The sequence below is a fragment of the Nicotiana tomentosiformis genome, chromosome 9 (assembly GCF_000390325.3).
Source record: "Nicotiana tomentosiformis chromosome 9, ASM39032v3, whole genome shotgun sequence".
Classification (NCBI taxonomy): Eukaryota; Viridiplantae; Streptophyta; class Magnoliopsida; order Solanales; family Solanaceae; genus Nicotiana; species Nicotiana tomentosiformis.
In genome coordinates, this window is record NC_090820.1 from 55,956,065 (window position 1) to 55,968,612 (window position 12,548).

At 40.3% G+C, this 12,548-nt stretch overlaps 1 protein-coding gene across 1 annotated transcript; it reads right to left on the bottom strand.

Moving 5' to 3' along the window:
- Positions 1-470: 470 nt before the first annotated feature.
- On the bottom strand, positions 471-974 carry LOC138898821 (uncharacterized). The gene has a single exon (XM_070184925.1). The coding sequence runs from the start codon at positions 972-974 to the stop codon at positions 471-473; it is 504 nt and encodes a 167-aa protein (XP_070041026.1).
- Positions 975-12,548: the final 11,574 nt, after the last annotated feature.

Here is a 12,548-nt window from a genome sequence, read left to right on the forward strand (position 1 = left end):
TACTTATTTTTGACTGTTACCTTATTAAGCTACCGATAGTCAATACACATTCTCAGTGACCCATCTTTCTTTCTTACAAAAAAGACCGGTGTGCCCCAAGGCGACACATTTGGCCGGATAAAACACTTTTCTAACAAATCTCTCAATTGTTCCTTTAGCTCATTCAATTTCGCCGGTGCCATTCTGTAGGGTGGAATAGATATAAGATGCCTGTATGGCATCACATCAATCCCAAAATCAATCTCCTTGTTTGGTGGGATCCCACGGAGTTCATCCGGAAAGACTCCTGGAAATTCATTCACAATAGGCATAGACTCAAGTATAGGTGCCTCAGTATCGGTGTCCGTAACCCGGACCAAATGGTAAATACATCCCTTGTTGATCATTTTCATGGCCTTTAGGTAAGAAATAAACCTACCCTTCGGCACTACATCATCACCCTTCCACTCAATAACTGGCTCATTTTGAAATTAGAACCTAACAGTCCTGGTTCGGCAATCAAGCTTGGCAAAAGAAGAATAAAGCCAATCTATCCCCATTATCACATCAAAATCAACCATTCTCAATTCAATAAGATCGGCCACGGTGTCATGACCACGCAACGTAACAACACAATCCCTATAAACATGCATGGCTAAAGTAGACTCACCAACCGGAGTAGATATATAGAACGACTCATAAAGTTGTTTTGGTTCTATCCTAAATTCCATAGCAACATAAGGTGTGACATATGGTAAAGTGGAACCGGGATCAATAAGAGCATATACTTCATGAGATTGAACAGTCAAAATACATAGGACAACATCTGGAGAAGCCTCTAAATTCTGGCGACCCCTCATAGCATAGAAATGGTCGGATCCTCCCAAACTTTGTGCTCCACCCCTAGCTGCACCACGCCCTGCGAGTGTTGGAGTGCCTCGAGCTGGAGAAGGTGCTGCGGATGTAGTAGCTACAAAACTCGCTGGCTGTGCCATGCCCATACCCGCACCCTGGCAAGACGAATGACAATTCCTCTGAATGTGACCCCTCAATCCGCATCTGTAACATATGGGTAAGTCCATGTAGCATATTCCTAGGTGCATCTTTCCACACTGAGGGCATGGGGGCTTCCTCTGCTGCTGTAATCTACCACCATTACGACCCTGCTGATTGGATCCCCTATTGCCCTGATGGGCCTGAAACGGCCCCACTGCTGCTGCTGGCTAGGCTCTGATGGCGGTGCACTAGCCGAAGACTCAGAAAAGGATTGTGATGGCCCTAATGACCCTCTTCTGAATGTTGACTTGCCACCACCTGAAGAACCACCAAAGTTGCCCGTAGACCGGGCCTTATTACTACCCTCTCGCTCTATTTTGTTCCTTAGTTTGTGGGTCTCTATGGCTTGAACAAATGCCACCATCTTTCCATAGTTCATATCGGATGTTGTAGCAGCCCTATTAATTACCAAGGGATTAAGACCCTGTACAAATTGGCGAACTCTAGCCTCCATAGTTGGCAGCATGTAAATAGCATATTTAGATAGGTACGCGAATCTCATATGGTAATCCCACACACTCAGGCTACCTTGCCTCAAGTTCTCAAACGCAGCAGCATGGGCTGCCTTAGTGTCGGTAGGCAAGAAATGATCAATGAAGGCATCGACATACTCACTCCACCTTGTCGGAGAGCTCCCTTCTTCACGGGACTCCGCCCATAGTTCAAACCAAGAATATGCCACCTCTTTCAGGCAGTAGGAGGCCAATTCCACTGCCTCTGTTTCAGCAACACGCATAACTCTGAGAGTCTTGTGCATCTCATCAATGAAATCCTGGGGATCTTCCTCTGGGTTAGTACCCGTGAACATTGGAGGATCCAACTAGAGAAACCTGTTCACCCTGGAACCAGTAGAATCCCCTGGTTGACTAGAAGAAGTGGGTGCAACATTTGACCTCTGGGTCTGGGAAGCCACTATTTGAGCCAACATCTTTATGGATCCCCTAATATGAACATCAAAAACACCAGAATCGGAAGCTGGAACTGGAGATGGAACTGGTATATCAGTTGGAGGAATTGTTACACCTTTAGTAGGTGTAGGGACAGGTGCAGTCTGATCAGTTGTAGTAGAGTCATGCAGTGTAATAACTGGATGAATATTCTCACTCTTCGGGTGCTCACCCACTTCATCAATTATACGATCAACTGTCACTCTTGGTGTGACATTGGCTCTTTGGCCAATTCTTGCCTTCTTCTTAGGCACCATGTACTGAAAATTAGAGCAACTCAAGAGTTAAAGGAGGAACAATCTTACAACAAGCTTTATCGCACGATCAAGAACATGAAAGAACGGTATTATTCCTAAATGCCCATGTAGCATCCTAATTATAGATGTGGTCGACAACACACCTATAATAAGGACTCTACTAGACATGGTTCCGAGACATCCTAGGACACTTTAAAACCTTAGGCTCTGATACCAAGTTTGTCACACCCCAAAACCGAGGAGCGCGACCGGCACTCAAACGAGTGAACCTGACCGAACAAGCCTGTTAGATTTCTTCTACCCAAACTCATTCATGAATAAAGAGAATATATCTTTTCCTTAATTAAACAATAAAGTGGTCATGTCTGCAATTATCAATTTCTTACCATAAGTTTCACCATTTTTAAAGTCTCAAATGGACAAGTAATACAACCACAACATAGCATAGTTTGTCTTTCCCAGCACCAATACACCACCCACACTATGTCTATGGAGCCTCTATAGATAAAGAAGAGTTCAATGATAATGCCGGCAACAAGGCCCCGGCTATACCTCAAACAAAAAAAAAGCACAAAAGATTCACGACCCCGGAATGAAGTGGGGCTCACCAAGTCAGCTGGGAAGAAAGTGCACTGCTATCACTGACCAATATCTCCCGCTGTCGAACCACCTGCATCTATTGAAAGATGCAGCGCCCCCGGCAAAAGGGACGTTAGTAATGTCGAATAGCACTAGTAAGTATAACTAAACACCCTCTCAATAGAATGACAAATAATACAAATAAGATTATCATATTATCAATGAAAGCCTTAATTAACATCAAACCTCAATTTAGGATCAAGACAGTGTTCAAATTAATTTCCATATCTTACATTATGAGATTTTTAGTATCGATATACCATTGTCCACAATAGCAGTATCATTATTCACCATACCAATACCACTATTCACAATACCATTATTCACAAAAGCTGTACCACCGCACTCTTAGCACGGAGTCCGATCACGACCCGGTCGGCTAGGCTATCTCAGTAGAAACATCAACCACAACTTCTCTCAATATCAATACCACCGTCTTTAACACGGAGTCCGATCACGACCCGATTGGCTAAGCTATCCATTAGGGACATCGACCACAATCACTATTTCAATTACAATTTTCAGCACAATCACCACCATGTGTGCGATATGGTGTCCAATCACGATCCGATAGGCTAGGCTATCTTATTTGAGACATCAACCTTTTTATATCAATCATCGCATCTCATAATACTTTCACATCTTTTCATTTCATTGGCACTAGTGGCCATAATTATAAGATCATTCTTGGCGCGTTGGCTATATTCAGTATTTCGTGCTCACATTATCAATTTCAAATATCATCTACATCATCAACAACAAACACAATTCCAATCAAAGTATGTAGTACACATGTGAGCAATTTAGAGTCTAATGCACATAGAGTTATTTCACAAAATTTGGCATAATAGCCTTCATTTGAACTTGACTTAAAGTCAAAAGATTATGAATGCCCATCCCATATTTTAACACATCCTCAGTTGGTAACATAACACGAATAGAGCATTTGGGATGCTTGTTAAACATATATCTTTCAACCCACTCTTACTCGGAATAGCCAATTTCATAATGAATCACTCGGGACTTACATAATTTACATGAATATCGTGGGATTCAATTCTAAGAGAAGAGTTTAGCCAACATACCTCACTTGAGATTCCTTACACTCTAAATATTCCGAAATTTTTAGCAACTTCAATCTATTGTAGAAATATAACAAATTGAATCAAAATTAGGAAGGTGATCATGGTTCGAGCTCATTTGAGCATTTTATCAAACATTAAGTGTGCATTAATGTTCCAATGTCCTTTTATGGAGAATTCCATCATCCCACAACCCAATCTTTACCATTTTTAGCTCAACAATCTTCCTACACCCTTTGATAACACATGCATGTAAAATAAACAACTCTCATGCCCAAAAATTATCTTGCTAGTTACCCATTTTCAGAAAATTTCGAAATTAGGGTTTAGGGTGTAGAATCTTACCTCTAGGATGAAGACCTAGTGAGCTTCCCTTCTTAATCTTCCAAAACTTGAGCAAGAATTGAAGAAAAATTATTGAAGAACACCTTCTTACTCTAGGGCACTCTCTCTCACTCTAAAATATCAGATTATGTCTCAAAAATGGCCCAAAGAGTGTATTTAACGAAATAGGGTCGGGTTTTAAAAACCCAAACATGGAGCTCCGGAACAAGGTATGCGATCGCATAACCGATATGCGGACTACATATCGGTCACATAATTGGTTACAAAATAGCCAAAAGAACTGTCTGTGTATGCGATCCGCATAGCTGTTATGTGGTCGCATAATGCACCGCATAACAGTTATGCGGTCGCATACTCGACCGCATAGTTGCTTCTAACTGACCCAATTAATTGCCTCACTCTGCGGCCATTATGTGGTCCGCAGAGTGGTTCTGCGGTCGCATAATGGACCGTAGAAATGCACTTTTCGACCAAACATTTGTTTTTACTTTTCGGTGCATTGTTCAACCCAAAAGGTCCGAGTCTCGCACCATGAAACATTATTTTCCTTGCAAACTTTACCGGGCTTTACACTTAAGTACTTCAAAAATTTTCGGGGTGTTATAGGATTGGCCTAATACGGTACTGAATGATTCACTGTCAGTCGATATGAATATATATACGGGTTGGAACACCCCTGGGCTGGATTGGCCATAAATAGTACCAAGTGACCGGATAATTTGTGACTAGTATTTACATAACGTCTTTCTACTGAGATGTCATATTCTTTATATCATGCAGTATTGATATATTTCACTTGTACTGAGTTTATTTGTTATATTTGAAAGCATGCCTACATTTCTGTACCATTATTTATACCGGACTGTACCTGCGGAGCTCATCATTACTTTCAGCCCAGAGGTTAGTCTTGTTACTTATTGAGTTAGTTGTACTCATACTACACTCTGCACCTCGTGTGCAGATCCAGGTGCTTTCGGACACGGAGATTGTTAGATTTAAGAGTACTATCAGTTGGAGACTATCAATGTAGGTGCTTGGCGTCCGCTGACCTTGTCTCTCTTTCCTTCAGTTATTATACTGTTCTATACTTTCAGACAGTGGTTTATGTCAATCAAACTTTGTATTCATATTAGATGCTCATGTACACAGTGACACCGGGTTTTGGGAGTGTCATATTTTTATTTATGAGATTTCTTCCACTGAATTTAATTATTTAGTTTTTCAAACTTAAAGATATGGTGGTTTATTGAGATGGTAGGCTTGCCTAGTATTGAGATAGGCGCCATCACGACAAGTGAGATTTTGGGCCGTGATAATTTTTTATTTATTTCAAATGTTTTGACATTTTGCTCATGCATCTTACAGACATGATTACATTCTTTTCAAGTCAGAAACTATTATCGTGCAAAGATCCTTTATGTTTTAGTGCAATCACTCCCATCACGTGGAGATTCTTTACATTTCGATGCAACCTCTCCCAGCAAGTGGATATGCATTCTACATTACAAGTAAACTACTTCCATCGTACGGTGATACTCCCAACACGAGGAGACTTAATTCTCCGACAACTGCGTAACGGTACACAACCCGACTAACAATCGAGTCCAAATTCTAGTATCCCATCATCCCAATCCCAAATAACGGCTAGCCGGCAGCTAGGAATCATCATTCATGCATCATTTACATCACATCTTAACATATTCTGCATTGCAATAAATGGGTATGTTTGTATTTCATTTTTGCAGGAACAAACATCGAAACATGTAACTCCTTCTAAGCAGCATACTAAGCTACAATAAGATGAGGGACAATAGACTCATAAGCGGGCCAAGGATTCGAGCTCAAACTCAAATACGATCAGTGGAACTCTAATTCTTCAAATCTTTTAAATCAAGCCGCAACTCAAAGCTATCATGGGTTCCAAGTCTTCCGTGTTGCAGTATCGTGATAATACGATACTTGGGCAATTCTTGCGAGCATCACCTCTCGAAAATTGCAGTATTGCCATAATACGATACTGGGGCAATTCTACAACGACCCGACTTATCGTTTTAAGAATTAACGCCACGTTCAGTGACTTAAGGTCTCAAGCAGCTTTGTAATATATATTATGACCCATGGGTGTGGTCGAGTTTGATTTTCGAAAGATTCAGAATTTAATTAAAAGAACAATTCTTATTTAAAAGCTTAAATGGAAAGAGTTGACTTTTGATCAAACGGCCCTAGAATAGAATTTCGATGATGGAAATAGCTTCGTATGATGATTTCAGACTAAGGCGTATGTTCGGATTTGGATTTGGAAGTCCGTAGGACAATTCAACACATTTTGGCGAAAGTTGGAAAATAGAAGATTTTTGGAAAGTCCGACCGAAGGTTGAATTGTTGATAACAGGGTCGGATTTCGACTCCGGAAATGGGAATAGCTCAATTACGTCATTTATGACTTGTGTGCAAAATCTGAAGTCATTCCGGATTGATTTGATACATTTCGGCACAAAATATATAAGTTGGAAGATTTGAAAACTTATAATTCGATTCGATGCGCGATTCGTAACATCGGCATTGTTTGATGTGGTTTGAAGCCTCGACTAAATTCGTATGGTATTTTGGGACATGTTGGTGTATTTGGTTGAGGTCCCGGGGGCCTCGGATGAGTTTCAGATAGTTAAACGAATCAAAATTGTGCTTGAGAGAATTCTGAAATTTTCCAGTTCTGGTGCAATCGCACCTGCGATGGAAAGGGTCGCAGGTGCATGACCGCAAATGTTTAGGACCAAAAATGGTCATTTCGCCATTTTCGTTTTGGCTTTTTTGGAGTTCGGATTTGGGCGATTCTGGAGGGAATTTTCACAAACTTGGTTTAGGTAAGTATTATATATCCTAAAGTGATTATATTTCATGAATGTCTTGTTATATTCATCGTTTAACTCAGATTTAAATGGAGGAAATTAAGATTTTTATGAAATCTTCCAAAAAACAAAAAATTTAGATTTGGAGGTCGAGTTGTTATTGGAATTCGATAAAACTGGTATGGTTGAACTCGTATCGGAATGGGTGTTTGAATTTCATGAAAATTATGTCGGGTTCCGAGAGGCAGGCCCCGCGTTGACTTTTGTTGACGTTTTAGAATAAAATTTTAAGTCGACGTTTTATTATCCGGAATTATTTCCGATGAATTTTAATGAAGTTATACAATTGAATTGGATAGATTTGAGCTATCCGAAGGTCAATTCAAGCAAGAAGGCAATTTTGGAATATCAGCATAACTTCAGAAAGGTAAGTGTCTTGCCTAACCTCGAGTGGGGGAATTACCCGTTAGGCATCGAGTCTTATGTGCCATTTGTGAAATGTGTAAAGCCGTGTACGTGAGGTAACGAGTATGTACTCGGGCTTATATGTGCAAAGTTTATTGAGTTAAAGTCATGGGCATACTGTGTAGTAAATTGGATAATTGTTGGCATATATCTAATCATTTGTTTGCCATGCCTCAAATCACATTTATTTAATTTGTTTTTATATGAAAATTTGATGTAATTATTACTTGTATATTTATGTGAATTCCGTGAGTTTGATGGTTGATATTTCTTGGAATTTAATTTTCATTATGCATTTTTCCTATGCAAATAATTAATTAAGAAAGCTTAAGAAGATGTGTTAATATAATTATCTAAATTTGGATTAATGAAAGCTTTGCTTTATGATGAATAATTTCTATCTCTGTTGATTATTTTTGTGGTGTTATACACATTGTGTGGAACCTTCGACTATTTGTTGTTAAATTAATTGATTTGGTTTTATCTTTGGAATTTGGTTGTGGCGATTGGGCAAATTGTGATATGAATTGATTTTGTCATGTTGCCTTGATAATTTCTCATGTAAATTATTTTGTTGTGTGAGTTGTTATTTTGAGGATATAAGGGTGGCATTCCACTGTTGATATTATGTGGGTATAAGGGTGGCATTTCACTGTTGTTGTGTTTGTTAGAATATTGTCTGGGCAGAACGATAAGGTGGCTATACGAGAGATAAGGGTGGCAATACGAGCGATAAGGGTTGCTATTGATATTGTCAGGACAGAGGGATAAAGGAGGCTATTATAGGAGTGATAAGGGAGGCTATAGGAGAGATAAGGGTGGCTATTGTCAGGGGTGATATTTGATGATGTGGAATTATTGCGTTGGTAATTTCTATGTGATGTTGTGATCTTTTTGGTGTTTCTTTTTTTTATCTTGTGAAATGACCGTGTTGTTTCAGTAAACTTGATAATGGTCTGATCAAGACTGAAAATGAGAGCATGTGGCTATTGTCAGGCGGATTATGAAATGAATATGGGCACGAGGTGCCGTGAGTAAATAATGATGATATTGGCGCGTGAACTGTCCGTGCGGCTGTGATTTGAAAAGTGGGCACGAGGTTCCGGAAAAATGGGATGATTTAATTATGGGCACGAACAGCCGTGAAAATATGAAAATGGACTAAGACCCGTATTTGTATGATTATGAAATGAGACGTCACATGGTGACTTTTTAATTGAAAGAATTATATTCAAAATATTTATTTGGAAGGATTTTATTCAAGAAGATTTATTTGAAAGAATTATATTTGAAAAAGATAATTTAAATAATTATATTGAAAGATATTTATTTGAAGGGAGTATATTTAAAATATATTTATTGGAAAATATCATATCCTGAAATTTATTATTTGAGAAGTATATAGGCGAAAGATTTATATTTGAAAGACTTGATTCAATTGGGTGTACTTGTAATTATTATATGTTGAGAAATATTATGGTGTTCTTATTGTCCTGATGTGCATTTCACTGGTTGATTTGTGTTGTCCTTAGTTTTATTTGTTTCCTATTATTTTGTATGTCATATTGCACAGGGTTTTAGACTAGTGAGTGTCTTGACTGTACCTCGTCTCTACTCTATTGAGGTTAGTCTTGATACTTACTGGGTACCGACCGTGGTTGTAACGACCCGGCCAGTTGTTTTGAGAATTTAAATCTCGTCCAGCGGCATAAAGCCCTGAGCAGCTTTATATTATCTGCCTTGACTTGCGTGCATTGTTGAATTTAATTATCGGGTGATTCGAAGTGATTTGTGACACTTAGTCCCTAAAACAGAAGCTTAAGTCTTAGGATTTTGACTGTAGTCGGAACTATTTGAAGATGACTCAGGAATAGAATTTCGTCGGTTTCGCCAGCTCTGTTGGATGATTTTGGACTTAGGGGCATGTCCAGATTGTGTTTTGGAGGTCTGTAGCTCATTAAGGCTTGAAATGGTGCAAGTTGAATTTTTGGAGATTTTGATCGGTAGTGATCTTTTTGATATCGAGGTCGGAATGCAATTCAGGAAGTTGGAGTAGGTCCGAAATGTTGAATATGACTTGTGTGCAAAATTTGAGATCATTCGTACATGGTTTGATAGGTTTCGACATCGGTTGTAGGAATTTGAAGTTTCAAGTTCTTTAAGTTTGAATTGGAGGGTGATTCATGATTATTGGTGTTGTTCGATGTGATTTGAAGGCTCGACTAAGTTCGTATGGTGTTATAGGATTGGTTGGTAGGTTGGGTTGAGGTACCGGGGGTCTCGGGGTGAGTTTCCAGTGCTTAACGAATTGAAAGTTGGATTTGTGTTGCTGTTGAGGTCTTCAGGCATCTATCATTTTCGCACATGCGGTGGAGAGACCGCAGGTGCGTGATCGCACGTGCGGAGGGGCAAGCGCAAATGAGGATTTGGGTTGTGTGGTCAGGGGTCGCAGGTGCGAAGGGAAATGCCGCATCTGAGATGTCCGCAGATGCGTTAAAAGGACCCCCGGGCGAGGAGGAGATTGTAGAAGCGGACAATTGTCCCTAGGCGCACACTCGCAGGTGCGGCCCTTTTTCCACAGAAGTGGACCCAGCCCTCTTAAGTCGTTTTCGCACATGCAAAAGAAATTCTGCAGGTGCAACCCAAGGTCCGCATATGCGGAATAACTGGGCAGAAAAGGGGCAGATTCGAGGGTTTGAAGTTCACTTCACAAATTTGATTAAGAGCTCGGTAGAATGCGGAATTTGGAGAGATTTTCGGAGGAAGTTGTTGGGTAATGATTCTTAACTCCCTTATGGTTATATTCCACTAATCTATGCTTGAATTCATCATTTAAATTAGGATTTGGGGTGAAAATTTGAGAAAATGTTGTTAGGCCGAATTTTGAGGTTTTGACCAAGATTTTGGTGTCGAATTTTAGTAAATTTGATATGGTTAGATTCGTGAGTGAATGCGCTTTTGTATTTTATTAATTTTACCCAATTCCGAGAAGTGGGCCCCACAGGTAATTTTTGAGTTAAATTTCAAATTTTTTGTTAAATGTGGATTTCTTTAATTAGATGAGACTATTATTGTTGTATTTATGATATGTAATTTCTTTTGGCTAGATTCGGGCCATTCAGATCCGGATATTCGTGGAAAGGGCATTCTTACTGATTGATTGAGCTTGACTCGAGTTAAGTACCTTGCCTAACCTTGTGTAGGGGAACTACCCTATAGGATTTGAGTCATCTATGTTGATTGTAGTATGTGTACGTGAGGTGACGAGTGCGTGCTTGAACTTATTTGTTGACTTGAATATTGTGGAATCGTTGCTACATTTTTGTTTTGTTTTCCCTTGTTAAGTTGTTCTCCTTATGCCTAGCATTCTTTATTGTGGTTATTCCTTGTGAATGAGCTCTACCGTTCTTGTGATTTAAATTCTTGAGTTGATTTGCTTGTCGTACTTTGCATTACTTTCATTATTGCTTTTGTACTCGTTGTGGTGATGTACTAGGTTTCTGTCGTGTTATAGTTGTTATCTTAGTTGCTTGCGCTGCATATTTAAATTTGGACTACGGGCGTATTTCGGGAGATCCCCCAGCACTGCATATTTATTTTGGGACTACAGACGTATTTCGGGAGATCCCCCAGCACTGCATATTTATATTGGGACTATGAACGTATTCCGGGAGATCCCCCAGCACTGCATATTTATTTTGGGACTACAGACGTATTCCGGGAGATCCCCCCCACTGCACAATTAATTCGGGATTACGTGACGGTATCATGGTAGATTTCCCCTGTGGTTATATCTGTGTTCGTAGCTGCTAATCTTCCATGCTTAGGTGTCACAGGGTGACTTATACTCGAAGGATATGACTTGAAAAGTTTATATTTGACAGGGTGTCACAGCTGCTAATCTTCCATGCTTTGGGAATTGTAAGAGATTTCTATTTATTTTGTTAGATGTTAATTAAATAATGTTGTTTCAATTAATGTTAGGTTTACCTAGTTGTAGAGACTAGGTGTCGTCACGACGTCACACAGAGGGGAAATTGGGTTGTGACAATTTGGTATCAGAGCCCTAGGTTCATAGGTGCTACGAGTCATAAGCGAGTTTAGTAGAGTCTTGCGGATCAGTATGGAGACGTCTGTACTTATCTTTGAGAGGCTACGAAACTATTAGGACAATTTCACTTCCCTCATTCCTATCGTGCGAGTTCATTGATCTTGAAGTTTGAAATTTACCATTTCATTCTCTTACAAATTATGAGGACACGAGCTGCGGTTCATGATGATGTTACCCCCGGAGTAGATACCGCTATGGTGAGAGGCAGAGGCTAATGAGGAGCACGTGCCGCAGCTAGGGCACCTACCAGAGAAGCAGTTGGGGAGCCGCAAGTACTTCCAGTTAGGGGCAAGTACCGAAGGCGCCTGCTATTACCCCCGGACTTCAGGAGACTTTAGCACAGTTCCTGAGCATGGTTGGTATATTGGCTCAGGCAGGGATATTCCAGTTGCACCAGTTACTTCACAGACCGGGGGAGGAGCCCAAACTCCCGCCGCCCACATTCCGGAGCAGCGAGTTCACGTTGGTCAGGTTCCAGGTGTCATGGTAACACATGCCGTGGTTCCAGTTTTGCTTATGGTCAGAGCAGCAATATCCGAGGAAGGGCAGCTTAGATTTGCAAGGTTCAAGAGATATAACCCTCCTATATTCAGCGGTTTGGCTTCAGAGAGTGCACATGGTTTTCTAGAGGAGTGCCATAACATCCTTCGTACTATGGATATTGTTGAGATGAGTGGGGTTGCTGTTACTATGTTCCAGCTTAAGGGAGTGGCTTATCAGTTGTAGGGGGCATATGAGATGGGTAGCCCAGGCGAGTTATCTTCACTTACATGGTTTCCGTTTTCAGAGATCTTCCTGAGAGAGTTTATACCTTAGTC

Coding starts and splice junctions, on each gene's coding strand:
- LOC138898821 (XM_070184925.1), bottom strand. CDS start 974: ATGGCACAGCCAGCGAGTTTTGTAGCTACTACATCCGCAGCACCTTCT.